The sequence below is a fragment of the Octodon degus genome, unplaced genomic scaffold (genome assembly GCF_000260255.1).
Source record: "Octodon degus isolate 3935 unplaced genomic scaffold, OctDeg1.0 scaffold00228, whole genome shotgun sequence".
In the NCBI taxonomy this organism is placed as follows: Eukaryota; Metazoa; Chordata; class Mammalia; order Rodentia; family Octodontidae; genus Octodon; species Octodon degus.
This window is the reverse complement of record NW_004524804.1, coordinates 244,452-261,732: the sequence shown is the minus strand read 5'-3', so window position 1 is coordinate 261,732 and position 17,281 is coordinate 244,452. Positions and strand designations below refer to the sequence as shown.

The 17,281-nt window shown below is 40.5% G+C and overlaps 1 protein-coding gene across 1 annotated transcript in view; it reads left to right on the top strand.

Annotated features, from left to right (window-relative positions):
• Smarca5 (SWI/SNF related, matrix associated, actin dependent regulator of chromatin, subfamily a, member 5) overlaps positions 1 to 12,761 on the top strand; it is a 37,557-nt gene extending 24,796 nt beyond the window's left edge. The window contains exons 10-22 of the mRNA XM_023705748.1: positions 234 to 355; positions 435 to 587; positions 2,154 to 2,286; positions 3,566 to 3,714; positions 3,896 to 4,015; positions 4,761 to 4,871; positions 5,555 to 5,668; positions 6,000 to 6,122; positions 6,845 to 6,977; positions 7,898 to 8,016; positions 8,703 to 8,915; positions 10,682 to 10,789; positions 11,548 to 12,761. Coding sequence (XP_023561516.1) covers positions 234 to 355; positions 435 to 587; positions 2,154 to 2,286; positions 3,566 to 3,714; positions 3,896 to 4,015; positions 4,761 to 4,871; positions 5,555 to 5,668; positions 6,000 to 6,122; positions 6,845 to 6,977; positions 7,898 to 8,016; positions 8,703 to 8,915; positions 10,682 to 10,789; positions 11,548 to 11,613 — 1,664 coding nt within the window. The 3' untranslated portion in view covers positions 11,614 to 12,761. The remainder of the gene's footprint in view (positions 1 to 233; positions 356 to 434; positions 588 to 2,153; positions 2,287 to 3,565; positions 3,715 to 3,895; positions 4,016 to 4,760; positions 4,872 to 5,554; positions 5,669 to 5,999; positions 6,123 to 6,844; positions 6,978 to 7,897; positions 8,017 to 8,702; positions 8,916 to 10,681; positions 10,790 to 11,547) is intronic.
• The last annotated feature ends 4,520 nt before the right edge of the window (positions 12,762 to 17,281 follow it).

Below are 17,281 nucleotides of genomic sequence, written 5' to 3'. Positions count from 1 at the left end.
TCTCCTGTTTTCAGCCTCTCAAGTGCTGGGATTACAGGCACATGCCACCACACCCAGTCTCAGTCACCATCTCAGCACGCCCCAGGAGCCAGGCCGCTGGGGATTGAGTGCTGGCTGCTGCACTCTGTCTGAGCAGGCGCTTTAGTCTGATGAGCTATCAGGCCAAGCCATAAATTTTGCAGCTGCTTCTCTCCTTCCAAGCCTCCTGATCATGCGCTGCTCCTCTCCGACAGGCTCTCGTGTGCTCATCTTCAGCCAGATGACGAGAGTGCTGGACATTCTAGAAGATTACTGCATGTGGAGGAACTACGAGTACTGTAGGTTGGATGGACAGACGCCCCATGATGAGAGACAGGTGAGTCCAATTCTGGGGAGGGAAGATTTTTAAAAATCAGATAAAATTTTCTCACATTCATTTTATTTTATATCCACAGGATTCTATCAATGCCTACAATGAACCAAACAGCACAAAGTTTGTTTTCATGTTAAGCACCCGTGCGGGTGGTCTTGGCATCAATCTTGCCACTGCTGATGTAGTAATTTTATATGATTCAGACTGGAATCCCCAGGTCGATCTGCAGGCCATGGTAAGAGAAAAGGATATATCCTGTGCCTAATAAGATATTTCAGTTAGGGGAGGCTAATTGTACACATGGCAGATTTATCTCTGCTTTTAGTTTTTTGCGAGCTAATGGTGCATTGAGAGCATTTTGAAGTCTGTCTTCGATGGAAGTCTCTGGTGTCTGGCAGTGGCTCAGTCTCGTGTAGCACTTCCTGTTGCTCCTGCTTCCTCCCGAGGGCAAGTTGGGAAGAGAGAACTGAGCATTGCCAGGAAACATACGATGTCAGACCTGGAAGGGCTCTCACACTGGCCAGCCAGATCCGGGATGTTGCTCAGCAGTCTACAAGGTCTGGGTATCAAAGACCTCGGTGTGTTGTCCTAGGAGGAAGGAGAAGTGGATTTGGTGAGCATCAGCCTTTCTACACTTCAGGTGCCGAAATTTCATGCCAGTATGTGGGTGTAGCTGGTCAGATCAGGATTATTGTGTTGAGAAAATGAATAATCTGTGGATTATTATGAAAACTTAATAGATACCTGTTTGTTCCTGCTAATGACTTGATTCATGATGTTGGTGGCTGTAAATCCAACTGTTGAATCTTTAGCATTGGTTATTTTAATTCTGTACTCTGTAAAGGTAGGTGGGGAAAGTAGATTAATTATTGGTAATAAGGAGCGGGCATGGTAGTACCCACTTGTAATCCCAGCACTCTGGGAGGGTAAGGCAGGAAGATTCCAAGTATTTACACCCCCCCAAAGTAATTTAGCAACAGTAAGATTTTATTTCAAAAAAAACAGGGAATGTAGCTTAGTGTGAGGAAATTGTGTTCAATCCCTAGTGCTACACACTCACATACACACACACAGAGAAAAGTTAACAAAATAGCATTCAAATTAATTTTACTAATACCATTCAAATTGATTTTACTGTTTGATTTAGGGTAATATTTAAATAAGGTAATATTGAAGACAAGGGTTTTTATATTGTAAAATCTGTTTTTCATGTCACTTTCTTTTATAGCATTGAAAATTAAGGTAAAATAAACATTATGAATTAAAACCCAAGAAAATGATTTTCAGTCTTGAGGATTGGGCCCAAGGCCAGTCCAGTAGCAGTGAGCAGCACCCTCAGTCTTTGGCTTTTAGTTTTGAGCAAAGGCCTTGCCAGCTTGCCTGCCCTGGGTTTGTATGCAGGATCCTTCTGCTTTAACCTTGTAGTGTGCTGGGATTACAGGGTGATTCACTGTATGTGGCTAAAAGAAAAAGAGTTTTTCAAAAACTATTTAAAAAAATCATCAGTGTTTTCCTTTTGAGATAACCAATAAATTCAGGCTCAGAAATTGAGAAATACCATTGCAATGTAAATTTATTGTTACGGGTTTTTGGTTACTTTTTGATTTTTTTTGAGAAAGGGTCTCGCTGTGTTGGCCAGCCTGGTGGACCTTGAAGTCATGGTGATTTTCATGCCTTGGCCTCCAGAGGGTTGGGATGACAGGCATGTGTACCAGTCCTGGTTTCCATTACATTTTAAAAGCATGGTGTTAATTGTTTATATGACTTTCAAAGTATATTCACAAGAATGTGTTTCACTTAGGACCGAGCACATAGAATTGGGCAAACCAAGACGGTCAGAGTGTTCCGCTTTATAACTGATAACACAGTAGAAGAAAGAATAGTGGAACGCGCAGAGATGAAACTCAGGCTGGATTCAATTGTCATTCAACAAGGTGAGCCCTAGAACTTTTCTGTTTTGTAGGGCGTTGTTTGTATTAAGCTTGTGTTGTGCCTTGGCAGCAGCCACTAAGTCATTTGTATTTCACAATTAGCAAGCATTGGTTTTATTTACTGTATTCTGGGCTTGAAAAAGCTGAGGTTTGAGGATTGATTCTTCCGTTTAGCTGTTATCTTCTGCCACCTCAGCATCTTACACCATCTGTTAAATGGGTTTAATGTCACTCTATTGAGAATTTTCAAGAATTTAGTGGGATAATTATATAAAATGCCTAATACGTAGAGTGATGCACATTCAGTAGAGCTGTGCTGTGATTTAGAAGCATTTTTTATTCTGGGTGTATTAGAGAGCTACAAATTCAAATGCAAGTCTGTCCTCATTTTTGTCAACTTGTTTACAGTAAGGTACTGCTTTGGATGCTTAGAAATGCAGTGGTTAAGGGAGCTTGCACTTTTTTTGCTTTCCAGGAGTTTTGTGACTTTTGGGGGGCTGGTCAGTGCAGTAGAATATGAAAATGGGATTTCATTTTTGGATTCTTTAAAGCAAATGTGACATTCTCACTTCAGATCAGCTTTGTAAGAAAGACATAATTTGATGCCTGTGTTTTTGAAAACAAATTATTAGGTTGTCCACATTATTACCAAGTGAAGATTACTTCTATTTCATCAGTGGTGAGTTTTTTATGTGACAAAGATAGTGTCAACTTTTCGATCAGTGCAGTTTAGGAACAGGATATTTTAGTTTGCACATCAATGTTGACTATATGAAGGAGGTGAAAACATGCCTAGACATATTTCACCTAAGAAAAGGCTGCTTTCCTGAGATTCGTAAGAATCGCTCTGGGCCTAGGGAGGAAGCTCAGTAGGGTAAGCGCCCGCCTGGCAAGCGCAGGTCCTGAGTGCGATCCCCGGTACCGCAAAGGAAAGGAAAAAGAGAATCTTTCTGCTCATCGGTAATTTGGGTTTATAATACTTCATGCTGTAATTTGTAGAGATTTTCCTCTCATAATTTTGATTTTTAAATCCTAAATATTCCACCAATTAATTGTTTTTCATTGAGACAATATGCAGTTGGTGACGTCACATAAAATAAAGCATTGTAAGCATTTCAAGGCTAACAAAGTTTGCCAATAAATTTAATATGAAAATGAAGTGAATTTACAGTGTGCAGATTGAGGTTGGAGGCAAGGTCATCAGGTGTTACATCCTAATGTTTACTTCCTGTTTCCACTAAAATAAAGTGTGTGTCACGTTGTACCACACAATCTCTTGCAGGGAGGCTTGTGGATCAGAATCTTAACAAAATTGGGAAGGACGAAATGCTTCAAATGATTCGCCATGGGGCGACACATGTGTTTGCCTCAAAGGAAAGTGAGATCACTGATGAGGATATCGACGGCATTTTGGAAAGGGGCGCGAAGAAGGTGAGGCAGATGGCAGGAAAGGGCATGGTTTAGAGCAGATATCCTTGTTTTATCAGTTATGTTCTTGTTTCTGTGCAAAGCTTTTGGGCACTGAAGGTTTTAATGCATTTTTACTACGAATCCCAAGGTTCTTTCTGTTCTTGTTGTTCTCACTTTCATGATGTCTTCTTGTGTTGTGTAGACTGCCGAGATGAATGAAAAGCTCTCCAAAATGGGTGAGAGCTCCCTTCGAAATTTCACAATGGATACAGAGTCAAGTGTGTACAACTTTGAAGGAGAAGACTACAGAGAAAAACAAAAGGTATTTCACAAAGAAGTTTCTGTTGTGTGGAAGCTTTATTTTACTGAAAACTTGCAGTTTTAAATATTTGATATCATACCTTATAATTTCATCTCAAATAGTCATTTCAGTTTATTCACATCTAAGTCTTTTCATTATGCAAAATTTAAAATTGCTTTTTAATTTCATAAAATCAGAAAATTTACTAGTTTTTATAATGAAGTTGAATGTATATTGTTAGAAACACTCGTATGAGTTGAATGTACTAGTTAACATATTTGAAATGAAAATGATGGGCAAAAATTGCCATAAGCTGCTTTATTAAATAAAGAGAAAGAATTAGAAGGAAAATTTTTTAAGTTTTATTATACGTAGCAATAGAGAGATTGGACATGCCTAAAGTTGAAGAAAGAGGAATTCTACCTAGACTTTTTCTTATTTATCACTTAGACATCTGTATTCTCAGGTGTTTTTCTAGATTAAGTATCTGTATTTTTGTATTTTTCTCTTACTCTGGGTGACAGCATACACTGCAAAGTCCCAGCAGAATTATTCATTTAGTCAAGAAATGTTAGAATTTTTTTGCCAGTTAATAGACACTGTTTTAGATGTTAAGTATATAGTATTGTACAAAATATTATAGTCCTTGTAGAACTTAGTATCTATGATTATGTCGGTATCTTTCATTTACTGACAACATTCTTAATTATGATTTGTTACTACATGTAACAAAAGTTGGTGATTTGAATTATTTACCACATGCTAGATTGCATTCACTGAGTGGATTGAACCACCCAAACGCGAGAGAAAAGCAAACTATGCTGTTGATGCATATTTCAGAGAAGCTCTTCGTGTCAGTGAACCTAAAGCACCCAAGGTGAGTTCAGATGGCACAGAAATGGCTAAAGTACTACAAATAGAACCTTAAATAATTTTAGGGGCTTGGGAGATAGCTCAGAGGCAAAAGCACCTACCTGGCAAGCATAAGGACCTGAGTTCGATTTCTGGCACCTGTCTCCACATGCCATGCCACCCCCAGAACCTCAAGTGTACTGTCTCGGCCCAGATCCCCTGGGCAGGTGTGCTGTGCTGCCCCGGAACTAGGCATAGTGATGCCCACTTGTAATCCCAGGAGGTTGAAATAGGATCAGGATCAGGATTGCTGGGAATTTGCAACAGCCTGGGGGCTACAAAAGTGAGTGCAGGGCCAGCCCAAACTGCATAGCGAGACTTTGTCTTTAAAAAAAAAAGTACATACTATTATATATTTTTATATGTATATAATATAATTTATATATTATATATATATTTTTAAATATCAAAATAAAGTTGAATTGCTATGTTCTCTGAGCATCCCTGTACCCTCAGTTTTAAGATTCATTGTAATTTTGATTTGACATTTCACTTTCATTGAATGATGCTCTCAGTTTCTTGAAGACTTGGCTGTCTTGATCTGTGAAATGAAAGTGCTAGGAAAAGATTTTTATTATTTACTTACTGTAATTCAAAGCCATTACTATATATTTTTAATAGGTAACATTAAAATATTTTTCTTTATAGGCTCCTCGACCTCCAAAACAACCCAATGTTCAGGATTTTCAGTTCTTTCCCCCACGTTTATTTGAATTACTGGAAAAAGAAATTCTGTATTACAGAAAAACTATTGGGTACAAGGTAATTGAAATTATCTACTTTGTGTCATATTCTATCCAGAATCCATGAATGGCAGAAGCAGAAGTTGTTAATAATTTAATTTCAGTTTGGTAGAAAAAGCTATTTGCCATACCTAGTGGTACATGTTTAGTATATAAACTTTTTACTTCATTACAGTGAAAGAAAAACTTGATGAGTACCCTTTTTTAATGTAGTAAATGCAGATGTCAGTATGTTTTTTCATTGTTGGATTGAAACCTGAGGAAGACAGTGCTAATTATCTGGTTAGGACTGTTAATTTGCCACATGCTTTCTCAGTGTGTTGACTTACAGCATAGGGAATCTCTCTTAGGTACCTCGAAGTCCTGATCTTCCTAATGCAGCACAAGCACAGAAAGAAGAGCAGCTGAAAATTGATGAAGCAGAACCCCTGAACGACGAGGAGTTAGAGGAAAAAGAGAAGCTTCTGACACAGGTGTAGTCTCAATCAACACAAAATTTAGTCACAGTGATTTGTCAGTGCTGGGTGGGGCGTGCTGAGCGTACAGAATACAGTGTTCTGCGTTCAGTGTTAGAACAGCTGGTGCTGATGAAGTGCGTGTAAGCGGTGCGCTTGGATTCTCGCTGGTGCTTGAGAAGATTGTAGAGCTGCACTTGAGGATTCCTTCCTTGTGTGGTGGTCTCATCCTGCCTGTGAACCCTCGTTGTTGCTGCCAAGTCACCATTCTCAGTTACACATCTCTGCTTGCTTATCACTGGGGCACAGTCCTGCCATGTGGTTCAGGCTGCCCGATCCTCCTCGTGGTGCAGCTGTCCTTGCGCCCAGCACTCTGGCTGCTTGTAAAGCATCTGTTTGGATTCATCGTTCAAGGTCTTCCCGAATCTGTCCTTTAAATCTTTACCTTAAAAGTTTTGCTTCCTCCTTTCCCGCTTGCCCATCTCTGTGCCTTCTTCACTCTCCATGACTGACTCCTGCTTATCCTTCAAAGGATGGCAGAGCTTTTCCCATGGCATTCTCACTCCTCCCTGCCAGAGGTGAGAGCTCAGTTGTCTGAGCAGTGTGTGATGATGCGTACTTTGTGTGGGGAAGTCATCACTCTAGAAGGACTGTTGTTGGAAATGGTTTCTGTAGTAGTCAGAGACCTGTGTAAAGAAAGGGTCATGGTGTTTTCCCTCAAATTTTCTACTACTTTCCAGGGATTTACCAATTGGAATAAGAGAGACTTTAACCAGTTTATTAAAGCTAATGAGAAGTGGGGCCGTGATGATATTGAAAATATAGCAAGAGAAGTGGAAGGGAAAACTCCTGAAGAAGTCATTGAATATTCAGGTAATTCTTTCATCATTTACTGCAGAAGTTTTCAAGATTTCAGAGAACTACCATGAATATCTTTGTTCTCTTAATCTAAGTTATATTTCAGTCAGGTGAATTTTTCCAAAGCATCTTGCCTTGTATGCTTCTAAAGACAAGTTAGAACAGATCTTGTGACCTAAAATTGCATAAATGGTATTTTGAGTTTTTAAGAAATATATTTATTTTTATTTTTTTGCTTTTGTTTGTTTTAGAGATATGGTCTTGCTAAATTCTCCAGACCATCTTTATGTGGTACAGGATTTCACTGCGCAGCTCGGGCTCGTAGTGATCCTCCTGTTTTCAGCCTCCCCAGGGCTGGGATTATAGGTGCGTGCAACCACGCCTGGCACATCTGGACTATCTTTAAATTTGAGATCTTCCTGCCTCTAATTCCAGCATGTAGGGAGGCTGAAGCAAGCGGTTAAGGCCTAGCTTGATTTTTCTTTCTTTTTTTAATGCAAGCTGTATAGCCAAAAAAGGTAGAACAAGTCATGAAATAATTGTTTAAATTTTTATTCCTTTCTCTTCATCATTTCTCCTTTTTTTTTCATGTGGATTCTAATTCAGAATGTTGTGCTTGCCAGGCAGGTACTATGCTGCTGAGCTACGTCTCCAGCCCTCTCCATCTGTTCTTACCTATTTGTGTTTCATATTCGGTTGAATATGTGTAGTTATTTTGTGGTGAGTCTGCCTGGAATTTTAGCATAATTTTCTTACATTTTAGGAAATTGAAAAATTAAAGGTGACTTACTACTTTCTAATAATATTGAATATAGGTTAAATGGAAATGTTTCTTAATCCTCAGCAAATGATTTGCAGTAGACACATTAAAAAAGTTATTTATATTTATACCCTTGTGCCACTTGTCCCATCTGTCCAACTTCTGTTTTGGACAGCTGTGTTCTGGGAAAGATGCAATGAGCTCCAGGACATAGAGAAGATCATGGCTCAGATTGAGAGGGGAGAGGCGAGGATTCAAAGAAGAATAAGCATCAAAAAAGCACTGGATACAAAGGTATTTTGTATTAATACGTATTTTAGTTAATATACCTTCTGTCATTAAAGAGTTAATTTTTTTCAAAGGAAAGGAAATGAGGGTTTAAAATTAAAAATTTCTTCAAAGAAAAACAAAATTTGTTAATGTTGTCAATATCAGTTTTTTCTCTTCGACTTACCATGTCAGAGGTGCTAGAATTAGCTTCTGATCAGACTTGTGAGTCTGTGTTTCTTTTAGTAATGCTAAGGGAGACAAGCTGGGCTTGATGGCACACACCTGGAATCCCAGCACTTGAGAGGCTGAGGCAGGAACATCACCACAAGTTCAAGGCCAGCCCTGGGCAACGTTAGTGGGCCAGCATGAACTACATAGTGAAACCCTGTCTCCAAAAAAGAACAATATGACTTTAAAGATCTAATAGGATACAGCAGTTGACCGCTAGGAAGAATGTATGCAATGTGTTAGTTATTGAGACTGTCCTGCCAATCTGGTTTGAAACTGTCTCATTGTTATTTGTTTCTCAATAAAATTATGGGAAAAAGAAAGATCTAATAGGAAAAGTGCTATAGAATGTAGTTGTGGTTATCTGGATAGAAAAATTTGACTTTAATAACAGCTTTTATATAATTACATAATTATTGTAAAGCTGAATTTGAAGTAGATTAGATAGGATTTGTATTTCATATAGTATCTGACTTTTATAGATCGGACGGTACAAAGCACCTTTTCATCAGCTCCGAATATCCTATGGTACTAACAAAGGAAAAAACTACACAGAAGAGGAGGATCGCTTCTTGATTTGTATGCTGCACAAGCTTGGATTTGACAAAGAAAATGTGTATGATGAATTGCGACAGTGTATCCGCAACTCTCCTCAGTTCAGATTCGATTGGTTTCTGAAGTCCAGAACTGCAATGGTGAGCGCTGGAGTTCTTTTGTGTAATGTAGCAGACGTTAGGATGTGGTGTTTGCTTTGTTTTGTTTTGTGGTGTTGGGGATTGAATTTAGGATGTCGATCTAGGCAAGAACTCTTTGATACTAATATTAGGTTCTGAGAGAGAAGTTCAACATCCGTTTCAGCTTCTGAACGTGACCCTCTTGGTTTTCCAAATTAACAGTTTTTTGTAGAGAAACCTGATCTTCATATTGAAGCATGTGCATGTCAATGCTAAATTTGAATTAGATGGCTAAATGTATGAAAACACTACTTTCTGTACCAGTGTATTGGTAGACTTTGTTTTTTAGTCCTAATATCTCACCGTTTCTGGCCAAAGAGCTTCATTTCTGACAACCTAAAATTAGAGTTCAGGAAGGTTTGGTTCTGAAGTGTTGTTCCTTTTCTTGTGTATTTCGTTACCTTTAAAGTTGTCGCTTCAGCTTTTGTTCTGTAGGATGATGAAAATCGACAGTGTAAATATCTTAGTATTTACAGCAAGAGTTCGCGTACTTGCTATCTGCTTGCAGTGTAGTATCACAGTGCTGAGTAAAGCGTTTCCACATTGGACTGCTGAAAATTTTTCAGAAGGCAAAATAGTCCCTAAGTGTATAGGTAGATGAATGATAGATTTAGTTGCTGTAAACTCCTCCTATATCTTTAAACAGAAGAAATTTACTTAGTTCACAAGGAGTAATGGTTCTGTAGAGACTGCGGGGCTGCGTAGTGGTAGTGGATTAGCTGCTGAAAATCCCAGCACTTTGGAGGCCGAGGCAGAATGATCACTTCATGTTCAAGGCCAGGCGGAACTCCATAGCAAGACTGTCTCAAAAAGCCAATAAAAAAGAGAAGAGGTGGTGTCACTGACACAATACCGTGGTATACAGTTGAGTTACTTCCTAACACAGGCACACAGAAGAATCCTAATACCTGGGCCACCAGGGCGATCACTGGGAGCATAGGCTTCACTCAGGAGCCGGCAGGATTCCAGCCTCAGCCTGTCAGTCACACATCGATGGCGTGCGTGCCTCAGTGCCCTTGAGAAGGGACAGAGAGCTTTGTGTTACTGCCTGTGTGTGACTGTCTTTGTTGTGTTAGGAATGCTTTTCATTGTGTGATGAGTGTTTGTGCAGAGGTTTTGCTCATTACAGACCTGCTTGCCTTGTAAGGTCCCAGGCTGCCCTCCAGCGGTTATGCAGGGGCATTTCTGTTTTGTGCAGTGTTGAAGTTCTAGTTGATTTTGTTCCTCAAGTGTGTGTATCATTTTTTTTTTTAATTTAGGTTATAAGTAGTATAAAGTTCTTAGGCACAGTTATCAAAATTGAATATATAAGATTCATTTTCATTCCTAAAAGAGAAGTATTTATGAAAAGTGTACAACAGTACGGTGTTTTTTTTTTTTTTTTTTTTTTTTTCTTTTTGAAACAGTGTTTCATTATACATTTCAGGTTAGCCTTGAACTTTTTTTAGCCTGGGCTGGCCTCAAATTTGCAGCTGTCCTCTTGCCTCAGCCTCCTAAGTGCTGGGATTACAGACGTGTGCCACCACGTTTGGCTGAAATAACTTTTTTAAAAGTCTTCATGGAATGCCTTATGTATCAATAAGTTACCTTGCTTGTCTTTAATGTATGGGGATATGGAGTGGTTTTAGGTCATTTCCCAAAATATGCCATTGTTTAAAGATTGAAAACATATGACAACTTGTAGATGAAAAATAACAAGTTATTATGTACATTTATGTATAACTCAGGAGCTCCAGAGGAGGTGTAACACTTTAATTACATTGATTGAAAGAGAAAACATGGAACTAGAAGAAAAGGAGAAGGCAGAGAAAAAGAAACGAGGACCAAAGCCTGCAGTAAGTACTCGTGAACATGGTGAGGCACGGATTGCGAAGCTTCCACTTGCCAGGGAGATGGCGCAGTAGAACAAGCACTTAGGACCTGAGTTTACTCCCCTGTTCCACCAAAAGAAAAAAAGAAGAAAGAAACTTTCACTTTTTTTCCTTTTGAGTCAGGGTCTTATGGTGTAGTTCAGCAAGGCCTTAAAACTCTCTTTGTAGTATGTAGGCTGGCGTGGAAGTCACAGGGATCTTCCTGTCTCAGCCTCCCAAGTGCTGGAATTACAGGAGTAATCCATGCCTACCTTGTCTTGTTTTTGAAAATAATAGAATTAAGTCACTGCAAATGTAAAATTTTAAGTTGATTGCATTAGGAAATTGTGTTTTAGTGAGAGTTTCTAAGAAATCTGGGGGAATATGTATCATGATGAATGCTGACGGTATACACTTCGGGAGCTCTTAAGTCAATTTTAGACTAAGGATTATTAGGAAAATAGTAACTTTATAACTTTTTAATATTAGCTTCTAAGCTTTGGTTTATTGTCCTAATGATGTCTTAGCTGTGAGAAAAGAAGTATTTTAAGGATAATAAAATTACCTTCTAGTTTTTGATACATTTGGATTTGTTTTCAGAGGAATTCTGAATTCTGTATTCTGGGAGGAAACCAATGTACTTCTGTTAAGCAGTTGTTCCGAAGATGCTGTGTTGTGTTTATGAGTTTATTTCATCTTGTAGTAGTATGATCATCAAAAGAAATCTTTCTGCTTCTTTGTAGACACAGAAGCGTAAAATGGACGGAGCACCTGATGGTCGAGGAAGGAAAAAGAAGCTAAAACTATGAATGCGTATTTGTTTCATAATCACTAACTTTCAAACAGTAGTTCTTTAATTTACGGGTCTTCATAAGATGTACTGTACAATGCTCAATGTTACGTCACTCAGAGACACCAGGTCCATCTGTTTACTGAGCTAGAGCTATAGTATGTACTTTCACTTTTTTAAATGGAACAGCTGTGCTGAAATTTTTTTTATCATTAACACTTGAAGTAATAAAATAGGCTTCATTTATTAATCAATGTTTGTTTTGATTTATTTTTCTATTAGTTTCATTTGTGAAAGTTGTGACTTTTGTTTATCAGCCATCTTTTTTGCTGTCCTAAGGCTTAAAAACAAGCAAACAAGTAAAAAATTGCAAATAACAGCCCTTCAGTCTTCATTAGTTATCTGATTGTTCCAGTTCACTTTGCCTTCGCAGAAATTGGGGTATTTTCTTTGTAGTACGGTTGAGTCTCATCAGGAAAGATTATGTAAATTGAATTCATGATTATTATCAAATAGGGGAAAGGCAAAACAAATTATACCTAATTTCTGTGCATACATGTGTTAATGCTTTCTGTTTCTGTGGTTACTTCTGAAATGAATTTGCCCTTTTATGTTGGAAGAATGGCCTTTTAGTTGTAATAGCCAAAGACTTTTTAGTATTTTCTTGTTCTTTAAAGTGTAACATTTTGTAAAAGGAATTTTTTTTAAGTATGTGGTAAATATTTTGACAAATAACCTTCTCAAGCAGCCATGACTTAGAAGGATGTCAGAAGGAAAATGATTTTTTTTCTTATAGGAAGACCCACCCAAAATAAGGTGTGAATTTGTCATGCTATTAAAATCAGTAACAACTTGTATCCCCTCCCAGTTTATAGTATTTTTGAGTTAGTAGAATAAATGAAAATTTTATTTTATTATGTTTTAAAATAATTTCTGGATACTAGCAGCAAAACCCGAGAACAAATCCAGTTTTTATCTTCTAGGGAACAGAATTCACAAACCGGAGACCCAGAGCGGGACTCCCCAGCTGTAGGCAGGGCTCTAGCTGTGCCAGGAGCCTTCGTGCGCTCCGCGTAACGTGTATAAAGTTTTATATGTGCACATTGGGTAAGCAGCTCCATTTTTCTAAGGGAATGCAATAAATGTAGCGTCGTGAATAAATATAACTTTTATAATCCCTGAAATGGTCTTTTCTTTCCATTTCTTTAAATTTTCCTGCCTTCATTCTTTACTTTTTCTTTGGACGTTCTCTATTAGGTTTCTTTCTCAACTTAATCTACACACATATAATCGAAAATTCTGATTTAGCAGTATTACCACTAATTTTCTAAACTATGGGATTGCTGTTAGTGTGAAACAACACTTTTTTTTTTTTTTTGCATTTTAGGGTGTTCAGGGTCTCACTGCTAGATCAGACTCATAGTGATCCGCCCGTTTAGTGTCCCCACTCGGTCTCAGTTGCCATCTCAGCGTGCCTTGGGGTGGGGCCAGCACACCCGGGATCGACCCGCAGCCCCTGAGCCTGCTTGCGGGCGCTGTAACCCGCCGAGGTATTTGGCTGGCCTTTCAGTGCTCATTTAAAGCAACGTTTTTTCAGAAGAGCAATTGGAAAGTGGTAGCAGCGGACATGCCGACTAACCAAATACAAACCCTTGGGGGTTTGAAGACTCCCGTAAATAGAAATGTGGTAAAAGTGGCTTGAGAAAAACAGGCAGCTGTACCTGCGTCGGCTTTGCGGGTTAGCCAGCACTGCATAGATTTGTGTGTCACAGGTCAGTCTGCACATGAGTTTGCACGTTCATGTACAATAAAGTAAAGCTCTGTTTTTACTACTAATTAAGGGAAGGGAAAATGCTAAGCTCAGAGCGCATGTCTCAATTTGAGGGACTGGTGCTGAAGAGGGCCTCAGAGCTGGATGCTGCTGCGCGCTGGAGGAGCAAGCAGTGCCCGGATGGCCGGCTCCTGCAGGCTGTTCCCCAGAGCATCCGGTTCTCATGGACGGAGGTTTTCAGTGTTACTTCTGTTGGGAAGGTAAATTTTGCCCGTATATAAATGGCAGTTGGCACTTAATGTTAAGTGCTAAAACTTGACCTCCCACTCCGAAGATAATAGAAAAATTCCCAATTACTCTTTTTTTTTTTATTTTTATTTTTTTTTATTTGAGAGAGAGAGAGAGAGAGAGAGAGAGAGAGAGAGAGAGAGAGAGAGTGGTGTGTGTGTGTGGCCAGCTCAGCCCACCAGGGGGCGGGGCTGGCTGGCATGTGGTGCTGGGGGATTGAACCGCGGTCCCTGATGCTTTGCCAAGCTTGTTCTAAGTAGGTGCCTTAGACCACTGAGCCATCTCTCCAGCCCCCCAATTACTCTTAAATTTGTTCTTGGGCAGAAACAACCAACCTTGTCAAAGTGGCCATACTTTCAATTTCAAAACTGTTACACAGATTTAATGCAATCTTACTCAAAATAGCAATAGCGTATGTCAGAGAATTAGAGAATACAATCTTAAAGTTCGTTTGGAGTCAGAAGAGCCCCAGGATGACAAAAGTCTTTCTGGCAAGGAAGGTAAGGCACAATCCCTGGCTTGAAACTATACTACAAAGCTACTGTGGTGAGAAATAGCGTCGTACTGATGAGAAAAGCCAGACCTGAGTGTCAGTGTGACAGAATAGAAGATGTAGAAGCAGCTCTGAACAGCCACCTCCACCTTTGACAGAGGGGCCAGACACCTTCATTGGAGGGAGGGAAGCCTCTAAGAAATGGTGCTCTGTGAGCTGGCTTTCCACATACCGAAGACTGAACCTAGACCCGTATCTCGCCATGCACTAAACAGATGAAAATATGGCAGTGATCTAAGTAGTAATGTGGTGGGAGGTAGAATAGGTAAACTGGAGCCCCGGTGTAGGCAAAGACTGAACAAATCTCTGCACTCGGCAGTTAGCCTCATTTGAAGTTCTGCCCAACAAAAGTCCGCAGAAGGAAGTGGCAACACGGAGTGGGAAGAAAACTTAGCAGCTGTTCCTCAGAGAAGGGGCTAATAGCTAGAATACATAAAGAACTACCCTCCCCCAAATTTAGGGACCCAATCCAGAAATAGGCACCTGAAGTGAAAGACACTTCTTAAAGGAAGAAGTACAAACTGCAAGTACGTGAAAAATGTTCAACATCACTTCGCAGGCAGGCGAATTAAAACAACACTTGAGATTCCCCCTGAAAGAATGGTGGGCCAGGGATATGTACAAGGTCCTGAGTTTGATTTCCAGTGCTTAAAAAAAGAATGAACTACCATCATGTCAATAATATGCTGGTGAGGATGTGGGGAGAAAGGAACCCTTCTCTACTGTTACTGGAAATCAATACAGAGATTCTTAACCTAAATCTAGAGGTTGCATTTGACCAGCAGTCCCTTCGGCGTCTTCCCAGGGTTAAAAACATCGCAGCACAGTGACACGTGCACACTCACGTTCATAGCAGCGTAATTTATAATGGCTAAATACTAGGGACAACCCAAATGCCCAGCGATGGTTGGATAGAAGGGAGTTTTTGTATGCAGTGGAGTAGTACTCTGCCGTAAAGGACAGTCGAGACTTAGGTAAGTGGTACACCTGGGGACCGTAATTTTAAGTGAAGTAAATCAGACACATGTTGCATTGTTTCTCTGTGTGAGAAACTGGAAGGATAAACAAGAACCAAAATGGATAATTAGTCTTGAAAAATAAAATGTTCAAATGAGAAGATGTACAAGAAAGGATAAGAGGGAGGGGAAGGGTAGGAAAGGAAACAAAAGGAAACAAAGCTTTTGTAGACAGAGTTGGAGGGAAGGGAGCAGAGTGGTGAAAGATTCATTTTGCACAGGTACAGATTTCCTGTGATGTGTATGATCATGTATGCCAGAAGTGTACTAAGAAAATAAACGTGGCCTTTATTAATTTAATGATGAATATTCCTGCGTAGGATGGTAGTTGAAATTGCACAGTTGGGAAAACACCCAAAAAACTCATGAATTTTTTTTCTTTTTGCAGAACTGGGGATTGAACTCAGGCCCTTGTGCTTGCCAGGCAAACATTTATTCCACTGAGCTATCTCCCAGGCCCCCAAAAAGAAAACTTGTGAAAGAAAAAAATTCTGATACCAGTTTATGAGTAATACAATGTATGTTGTGTATCAAAATGGAAATCCTGTTTTAAGATGATCCATAATGAATCTGAACTATGTCCCTCTTGTTACAACAAACATTGAATATATAAATTTGTATATTGGTGTATATGCAACTAATGAAGATACTATGATTTTTTTTAACATATTGTGTATTTTAGTTATGTTCATTGCTTCTGTATTCATTAAAAAAAGTGATGTGTAAGATGGCAGTACCTCCACAGACGTCGAGGCGATTCAGCTACCTTCCCTTTAGCTTCATGTTTGTGCCACTGCTTCCAAGGAATGCCCACTTCCAAGGCTGGCCACTGTAGCCTGCTTTCTGGGGTGGGGAGAGGCCGGCTCCGGCATGCCCGGCATGTGCTACTGAGCGCCCAGCTGTCGCCCTGCTCCGCATTGTCGCCGCCCTGCTGGTAGACTGAACTACTTTTCAGGCACAGTCACTTACACAGAGAAGGTTCACTAAGACATGCTGGCAGTGTGTGTGCGTGCGTGCACGCAACAAAACAACTTCCACCTGATCCTTTTCCTCTCCTTTCTGCACAACTGAAAGAATCATCTCTCCAGGCTCTTGGGAAATGACTTCAGCGCCACAGGGCTGGATCAGCATCGCTAAGTCTAGATACTGACGGTACCTTTCTAGTTAGCACTTGCCTGGGCTGGAGCTTCGCCTGCTTCTCATGCACCCTGAGCACCTCGGCCACTCTGCAGCCCTCACTCTGCCCAGCGCTGGCCGGTCGCTTTCCCTCTGCATTCAGGGTGCCAGCTCTGGCACTTTCTTATCCTCCAAAAGTTGTATCTCCCCAACACTTCTGACCGCCGCTGTGCCTGGTGGCCAGACCTCTTTCCCCCTAGATCTTGTTCTCTTTCCCTGTCTACTTCACATTACTACTTGAAGAGTTACAGAGCCCTGGAACTCAGTGCCCAAGACCTAGCTCAGGCTTTCTTCCCTGCTTTCCTCCCGTTGGTGAAACCTTTGTGCTGTGCTGCACCAGCAAGAAGCTTCAGAGGCGCCTGGCCTCCCTCTGACCCCATTTTTGTCTCAGAAGAGGAAAAACGCTGATAAGGATGGGCTGAACGTCCTGAGGTTGCGCAGCTCTTGAGGCCTGGAGCTGGGATTTGCGCCCAGGCACTGTGGCCACAAGTGTGCATGCCTAGCTTTGTCCCTTGTATCGCACAGAAGTGCGAGCAGGAGCCGGGCTTCCCTGTGTGCTTGGCTTCTGGGAGCGTCAATGCTTCGCGATAGCTATGGCTTGTTGGCAAATGAGTCAGTGGGAGCCTGGGCTTGGGCTCCCCTTTAAGCCAGACACCTGCTGGCCTCCAGCCTCCTACACTAGGCTTAGTCCAGCACGGGCTCCAACTCTTTCCTTACTGCTCCCAGCATCTGTTTAAGGATGCTGTCCCCTGCTCAGAAATCCCTGAGGGATGCCTCGTGCTACTGTAACCGTAGGCGCCACCTTCCTATGTGAGTATATGCTCAGCAGGCAGCAGGTCGACCTGGGATCTGCAGACGTATGTTGGGCAAATGCCTCATGGAG